This window comes from Galeopterus variegatus, unplaced genomic scaffold (assembly GCF_000696425.1).
Source record: "Galeopterus variegatus unplaced genomic scaffold, G_variegatus-3.0.2 Scaffold2802, whole genome shotgun sequence".
Taxonomy (NCBI): Eukaryota; Metazoa; Chordata; class Mammalia; order Dermoptera; family Cynocephalidae; genus Galeopterus; species Galeopterus variegatus.
In genome coordinates this window covers 42657-51356 of record NW_007728913.1, presented here as the reverse complement: position 1 = coordinate 51356, position 8700 = coordinate 42657, and the positions used below count along the sequence as shown (strand labels likewise).

At 32.1% G+C, this 8700-nt stretch overlaps 1 protein-coding gene across 1 annotated transcript in view; it reads left to right on the top strand.

Moving 5' to 3' along the window:
• LOC103598961 (coiled-coil domain-containing protein 91-like) overlaps positions 1-7854 on the top strand; it is a 116409-nt gene extending 108555 nt beyond the window's left edge. Inside the window, exons 4-6 of the mRNA XM_008583030.1 lie at positions 5714-5847; positions 6785-6988; positions 7717-7854. Coding sequence (XP_008581252.1) covers positions 5714-5847; positions 6785-6988; positions 7717-7854 — 476 coding nt within the window. The remainder of the gene's footprint in view (positions 1-5713; positions 5848-6784; positions 6989-7716) is intronic.
• The last annotated feature ends 846 nt before the right edge of the window (positions 7855-8700 follow it).

Here is an 8700-nt window from a genome sequence, read left to right as displayed (position 1 = left end):
AAGGGAGGGAGGGAGGGAGGGAGGGAGGGAGGAAGGAAGGAAGGGAGGAAGGGAAAGGAAAGGAAAGGAAAGGAAAGGAAAGGAAAGGAAAGGAAAGGAAAGGAAAGGAAAGGAAAGGAAAGGAAAGGAGGCCCACCTACCTATAAGTCCCATTAGTTTTTTGGGACTTTCTTTTACAAGTAATGAGTAGCTACACATATCTTCATCTTTGCATATATTTAAGGGAGGTTTGTGTATTTTCTTTTTGGTAAATTGTCTGTTCACATCTTTTGCTCATTATTCTATAGACTTTTTAATTCTCCCAATCTTTTTTTTTTTGTCCAGGTTTTAAATGTTCTTTTATATTAGGAATGTTGGTCGTTACCTGTGATACTTACTGCACATATCTTTTTTTCTAGCTTGTTGTTTGTTTTCTGCTTTTGTTTAAGGTAATTTTTGACAGGCAGAAAGAAAGTTTTTGTATATTCTGTAGTCAAATTAGTCAATCTTTTCTTTTATTATTTCTGGAATCTGGCCATAGTTAGAAAGCCCTTTCTTACACTCAAGGTAAAGAGAAACTCACCCATGTTTTCTTCTAGTACTTATATGGTCTCTCTCTTTTTTTTAATAATTAGATGACTGATCCTATTTGGAATTTATTTATTTTTTATGGTGCGTGGTATGAGTTTAATACTTTTTCCAAACAGCGAATCAATTGTCGTAGCACTATTTATTAACAAGCCCATCTTTGCCTCAGTGATTTGAAATGCCACTTTTATCGTATAATTAAGTTTCACACATACTTGGATCTATTTCTGGATTTTTTTCTATGTTCTTCTGGTTTGTTTATTGCTGTACCAATAATACACTGTTTTATTTATAGAGGTTTTATAGTATGTTTTACTATAATTTAACACAGTATATTTTAATAGGGATAGTAGTATGTTTTAATATAGTTTAAGGTACATTTTAATAAGAGGAGCTAGTATTTCCCTTATAGCTTTTCTTTTTTTAGTGTTTTCTTTTTTGCCCATTTACTTTTTCCATGTGACACTTAATCTCCATTTCTCTAACTTCATTGTAAAACATCTTACTGATGCTTTAATTGTGATTGTATTGAGCCTATAAATTAACTAAGGGAGGACTGGCATCTTTATGATGTTTAGGTGTCCTATCCAATTATAAAGGATATCTTTACTTTTGTTTAGGTATACCTTTGTGTCTGTCAGGAGTGTTTTAAAGTTTTCCTTACATTTCTTACTAAATTTATTCTTAAGTTTATCTTCTTATTGCAATGAAGAATTGTATTTCCTCTACCATTATATCCTCAAATGGCTATTGTTTTTACCTATGAATGCTTGCTATTGATTTCTGCTTGTTAAGTTTATATATGGTATTTTACTGAATGCTTTTATCGAATTAATTTTATCATTGGTTTCCATGACAGGAACATGAGATAGTTGTCTTCTTTTTTCTATTTTTATATTGCTATTTGATTTCTCTTGTTTAATTGCATTGGCTTGTACCTTTGGTACAATGTTAAATCCTATGGAGATAATAGGCAACCTTGTTTTATTTCTTATTCTGGAAGAAATGCCTTTAATTTTTTCCCCATTAGTTAAGATTTGGCTTTAAGACTTAGGTCTTGTTAATTTATGTTAAGAAAGTATCCATCAGTTTTTATTTTCTTGAAAGTTTTTAACAGAAATGAGTGTTTGGTTTTATCAAAGGCATTTTTAGATTCTTGGAGATAATCATATTATTTTTCTTTTGAAGTCTATTTTATGGAGTATTACGTTAATGAATTCTCTAATAGTGAACCAGCCATAAATTCCTGGAATAAATTCTTCTTGTTCATTGCATACAATTATCTCAATGTGGTATTATATTATGTTTGTGGATATTTTATTTAGAACTTTTATCTCATTACTTATGTGACACTTTAATCTAGAAATCTCGATTTTTTTCTGTTTTACTCTTTATGAGTTTTAGCAATCAATGTTATGCTGTTATATAATGTTAATGTAATTTTTCTTCATTTTCAGCTCTCTTCATTTTCAGTTTTATTTATGGATTTTATTTTTTTGGCAGCTGGCCAGTATGGGGAACCAAACCCTGGACTTTGGTGTTACAAGGCCGTGCTCTAACCAACTGAGCTAAAGGAGGCCCATTTTCTATTTTAGAGTATTGGTATTATCTTCTAGTCTTTGAATCTTTGATAGAAATCCTCTTGAAATAATCTGAGCTTAATGCTTTATTTGAAGGGGTAGTTGTCTGATAAATTAATTTTCTCCCTCCCAAAATAGGTATATTTTCAAGAGTTTTTTTTTTATTTAATAGCTCTAATCAGGTCAATTTTTGTAAATCATATTTCTGTAGATAATTACTCATTTTTCTAAATTTTCAAATTTATTTGGTTAGAATTCTGTAGAGAAGTCTTACTGTTTTCTTTTTAATTTCTTCTGTTTTACTAGCTATGTTCACCTTGTTTATTTTTGTGTTTATACTCTTTTTGTTCCTTTTTTAGTTTGAGTTGGGAATTTAATTCATTGATTTTTATTGATTGATGTGTTCAAGGCTATCGTTTTTTTTTTTCTAATTACTGCTTTAAATATACCCCATGGATTATGATATGTAATGATTTTATTGCCATTTTTTCTTAGAAATTCTGTAATATCTTAACAGACAATAGGGAAATAGAATTATATTGTAACTGGGTGGGTGATGAGGTAGGTGAACAGATTCTTGGAAAGGCTTGTTTTGAATGTTGCCAAATGAGGAACTTCAATGAAGACTTCCATTTACTGCATGTTTACCATGTACCTGTCACCGACGTAGGTGTTTTATGTACATTTTCTCATTTAAGCTATATAAATCATTTTGAGGTACATATTTCCCCATTTTCAGAAGAGGAAACTGTGGCTTACAGGTGTTTATGTAATTCGCCCAAGGCTGCATAATGAATAAGTTGTTATTGTTCAAATTATAATCCATTTCTGACTCCAATGCCTATGGCTTTTACTTAGGCAATAGTATTGTGAGGTCACAGAGGTATTGAACAATATGGCATAATCAGGGAATGTTAGCACAGTGTGACTGGAGTGAAGTTAGCACTTAGTGGTGTCATTTCTGGCTTGGGCAAAGAGTTCATTGAGGTACTATTAACTAAAATGGAAAACATGAACCAAAGCAGGTATATATAAGATGATGGGTAAGTTTGATGTGCCTGTTGGACAGCTAAATGGAACTGTTTGATAGTAAGGTGAGTATACAGATTTGGAGGTTTACAGAGTGATTCATGCTAGAGATGTGAATTTGGGTTTCATTAGCTTATAGGTGGTAATTTACATAATGGGTTTTGAAAGTGGTAACCCAGAGTACTGTAGACAGTGAAAAGATGAGAAGGTATATGAAACAGTGAAACTTAAGGTGTAGTGGAGAAAGAGTCTGAAAAGGAAACAAGGAAAAAATAGTCAAAATGTTAAAAGGAAATCTAGGAGATCATGGTGTTGCAGAAAAATGGAGGGTCATTTTTATCATGTACTTTGGAGAACTAAAGAAAGATGAGATCCAAGGTGTTTATTTGATTTAATAGTAACTGAAAGGACAAATAATATCTTAGAAAACAGATCCAGTGGACTGATGAGGATTGGGTTGAGGAAGAAAAAATGGAGACAGGGATTATAAATTGTTCAAGATATTTGGTTATTTGGGGAAAGGATGATAGGGTGGCGGGTAGCTAGTGTAAGGTTGAGGGTACCTCCGTTTCCCTTCTCTACTTTCCTCCCTCACCCCCTTTTTTTTCTCTTTTCTTTCTTTTCTTCCTCTCTCTCTCACCCTTCCTGTTTTCTACTCACTTTCTCTCCTTCTTTCCCTAATAGGAAACACTTGAACATTTAATGTTATAGTATGAGAATTTAACCTGGGACAACATGATAATGTGTCTTAAATTATGGCAATAAATATGAATGGCTTAAAGAGATGTTAAAATATTTAGGTGTTAGATCAGAAAAATACGAGTTTCTTGAATCCAGGGCCATAGCCACACATTTGTCCTTAAGTAAACACACTTGTCCAATAAAGTTTAATAATCTTTAAAAAATAATGAAAATAATATCAACACTGTGATAAATGCTCTACATATTTTAGCCAGTTTAAACCTCATCAGCAATTCTATGCCTGTTTTATAGGTGAGGAAACCAAGGCACAGGGAAGTTAACTTGCCCATTGCTCTATTCCTGCTATGGCAATATGGTTCCAGAGTATGTACTCTTAATCACAAGGCTGTATTCCTTCTCATTATACTATACTAATTATTTTCATACCTTTAAAAATTCGTGAGTAATATTTTTCATATAAATTATAATTCTGAATTAGAAGTTGGAATATTTTGACATTTTTGAGAACTCTCAGCATATACAATGGTGAAGATTAGAAAAGAATAATTTCTGAAAAAGATATACCAAGTCCAAACATGAGTTAAAATTTCAGTTTTATGTATTTGAATTAAAAAAATTGAAATGGCTGTGGGTGAAGCTAGAATATCTTAATTATCTAGCATGGCACCTCGTATCTAGAAAACACAATATTGCTATGTAATAAAAGTGTACATTAGATAATTAGATGATCCCTTAGAGTACCAATCAGAACTTGATATATTCTTTAGTTTGTTAATACCTAATGGCCTTATAAATGTCTTTCTTCAGGGAAAAATGCACTTTCCATTGTGAGCTGCCTTTCAGAATTTATGCTAGAACTTCGCTGACATTGCTACTGATGCCAATGTGGAATAAAGGTCTTTATAATTTAGAAATTCAGAATGTATAAATTCAGAATGTATAAATGGGTTACTGCTAAAAATGACTCAGTTACTCTTCTTAAATTTTAAAACACATAATTAAAATTTGAGTTTTTAGAAAGAATGTTTAAAAATAAAGTAATATAAACATACCTGTTTATTTTACCCTCATCTATATTTTTGTCCATTATGCCTGGCAATTAGCTTTCCTTTCATGACCTTTGTATTTGAACCCTAATCACAATTTAATGATGGTTTGTTGTGAAACTAATCACAAATTATATTTCAACCTTATTTTTCTATACAAACAATTCAGCAAACTAAAATTGACTATTTTAATATGAAAAATCTTTTGTTACAAAAGAACTTAATGCAGATGGTTGGGTTAGTTGTTTCAAAGTAATTGTTCTTTCCTCCTCCATATTTTATCGTAATAAATGTTTAATTGGTTGATGTGCCTACTGGGTTGTAAGGTCATTGGGTACATAAGTGCATCTGTCTTGCTGACTGCTATCTCTTCAATGCCTAGTGCCTGAGCCTGGTACTAGTAGGCACTCTGGTGTCTTTTTCTAACTAAATAAATTTTTCTGACCTAAAGGAATGAGTATGTAACATATATGAATACTTTCTCTGTTTTGGAAATGTACTTCTTATGACAGTGTGTTAGTATATATATACTAAAACATTATGAAACTGTTTTGCTTGCTTGGATCTCACATGGAAGTTTCATGTTAAATTTAGAAACACTGGTTTTAGATTTCAGGTAGTGGTCCTTGAAGAATAGTCGTAGAATTCTGATTTTTCAGTCTGTTTTTTCTTTTCTCACTCTTTTTTCCTTCTCTCCCTCTACTCTTTTTCTTCCCTTCGACCTACCCTGTCTTTATTTTCTATTTAATAATCCTGTCCTTTGTTTTTGTTGTTGTTGTTCTACATCAGTGTCTGGAGTCCATCTTTCACCAGCTTCTCCTGAGATTGTACTGGACCATGACCACTCTTCTGCTTTGGCTGGCTGCCTCTCTTCTGATGCTATCATTTCATCACCAGAGAATACACATGCAGACAGCAGCATTGTGAGTCAAACTGTTCCTAAAGTATAGGTAAAGACAAACACATATTTAAAGAGAGTTTGCATACTTAAAAAATTGCATACTGATCTAATTTATGCTTTTCTGATTTATTTTTAACTTATTTTTCTAAAAAAAATATTTCTGAAATAAATGTTCTAATTTTGCAGCTATTATCTAGAATTCAAAACACTGGGTGATATATTTGTTTTTCGGCACAATTGCAAAGTGTTGAAGTAGCCATAGTTACCAAAATATGGTTTGAGTATCTCATTTATTGAAATTGACTTAGCTTTGCATTTCAAATCTTGAACTTCAAAAGAAAAAATAATTACAAAAAATAATATTTCTTCTTTCAGTGAATCTGACCGTAGGTTTCAGATATTAGAGTATTTATTTCAATTTTAGAGTAAAACCCAAAAAAGATAGAGTTCATTCTTTCAAATATTTGTTGAACCAGGTATTGTGCTAGATTTCCAAGGTGCTGTACACAATTTTGAGTTACCTGTTAATTTTGCTAGAAAGTGATGATCAGTTAGAGGTCATTGATAAGTTTAAAATTCTGATTTACAATTTAAAATATAAACAAATTTTAGGCCTGTTTGCAAATTTAAGAACTAGTGAGTTTCAGATATGTCTATTTTTAATCACACACTTTCAAGCATAAGAAAAAGTAAGTTTTTTAGTACATTGCTAGCAAAATAGTAAATGCTTTAGACTTTAAAGTTGAGAGTAAATTTTGTTTCCTACTGCAAAGATCAGGTTGTTGTAACAGTTTGAGGTCTTCTGTTGGTTTACTTAAAGGGTGAAATAATTTCAGAACCTTTGCTACAACTTAATTTCCAAATGTGGTTTCTGGTGCCCTTTGGATGTTTTCATTATTGGTGTAGTGTAAACTTTCCTCTCTTGTATGTGTTTTTTCTTTTTTTTTAATGTGGTTTAGATTCAGCAATCAACACACACTCATCTGGATATCTCACTTTTTCCATTGGGTTTAACTGATGAGAAAAGTAATGGAACAATTGCTCTTGTGGATGATTCTGAGGATCCTGGAGCTAATGTATCAAACATACAGCTTCAGCAAAAAATTTCAAGTCTGGAGATTAAACTCAAACTGTCTGAAGAGGAAAAACTGAGAATTAAAAAGGTATGTTAACATTTGCCTAATAAATAAATGTTTGAATTGCATATACTGGAAATTTGATATAATCCCAAACTCTGATTAAAAACTCATCAGAGGAAGAAGATATTGTCTTCCCTTGACTGTAGGTTTAAATCATTCATATGAGCTTATCACTTGGGTAAGTCTATAATAAGAAATTTCTAGTCTCACTTTTAAAGATATGAACATCTCTTACTAGGTTTTTTTTTCCTGTAACGCTTTCCTTTCTGACTTATTTTTTATTTACATTGAAAGCAGGTAGTATTATATTTCTTATGCAGATTTGAAGCTTTATAACATTGACTTCTCTATGAGAAGTCAGGCACCATGTGATAATTGACAAGAATACATAGATATACAGCCATTTAGTAAATTAATTATTTATGCTCTCATTTCTCTTTCCTTCAAATACATCTATAAAAAAGATTTTAACAAATCTATAGAAAGTGTATATGTAGAGATTGATTATGTTGATTGTAATTAGTTGAGATACTCTTATTCATTTATTACAGCGGGTGATGTTAGTGTTATATCAATGTTTCTTATTGGTCTAGAAATTAGAATGAAGCATACAATTTATATTGTTAGACTTTAAACCGTACTTACTATGGGTTCTTTCCCTGAAAAATATTTTCTGACATGTTCATTAAAAAAACTGAGTATATTTTATGCCATCAAATATCACAAAGGTTGTGTTTGGCTTTTTCTTTTAGGATGTGGAATCATTAATGGAAAAGCATAGTGTCTTAGAAAAAGGCTTCCTAAAAGAAAAAGAGCAAGAAGCCATTTCTTTTCAAGATAGATACAAAGAACTTCAGGTAAGCCCAGTGAACTTAAAATTTAAAATGTAGGCCTTTTGATGAAGCATATACTATAATTTCAAACAGTGTTCAATAAACGTGTTATGAATGAAGAATCAGATAATTGCTGAGATACGTAAAATGTTGACCAACATGGGTGAAATACTGCTATTTTGAAAAGTGTAAATCTGTAAGAAAACTTGAGGATTAGTAGTTTGAGACTCGAGAAGTGTGGTGAAAAATATTCTGTTTCTGCTGGATAAACTTTGGGACTGCTCATTCTGATTTTTATTATTATACTTATATTTAAAGAATTTAGAATCCTATAAACCCAAAACTGAGATATTTAACCTTTTTAAGTAAATTGTAGTCAATGTCTCTTCTTCTTATCCTTCCCATATTTTGTTAATAAACTTGTTTCTTTTGTAGTCTTCCTCATCCCAGTAAATGTCTGGGAGGATGAGAGGTACCTTATTACTGTGCAATGTGTGTCTATACTGACACCATGGGAGAAGGGGAGGCCTTGTTACCTCTGGATGGTTGTGAAAGTTCTGGCTTCCCATTCAGCTTCCCCTGCAACAGGAAAGAAGTAGGAGCAAGCCTCTTTACCTTTAGGTGGGGATAAAAGACCTAAAACTACCTCCAGAACTGCTTGGTTTTCTCTAATACTATGTCAGGGGGTGTCTAGGGGCACCTCATTGCAGGTGGGCGAGAGTGGAAGTCCAGGCCCAGCAGTTGGCCTTTGCTGGCAGAGATGGTTTTTAAAAAAAATGCAAAACTTGGAAATAAGGAAAACAGTGAGCAGTATATCTTTTCAGTGTCCTATGGGGACATTGTTAAATAGTTCTTCTCCAGGACTGCTTAGGAGAATTTATGAGGGTATTTCAAATAGGTCAT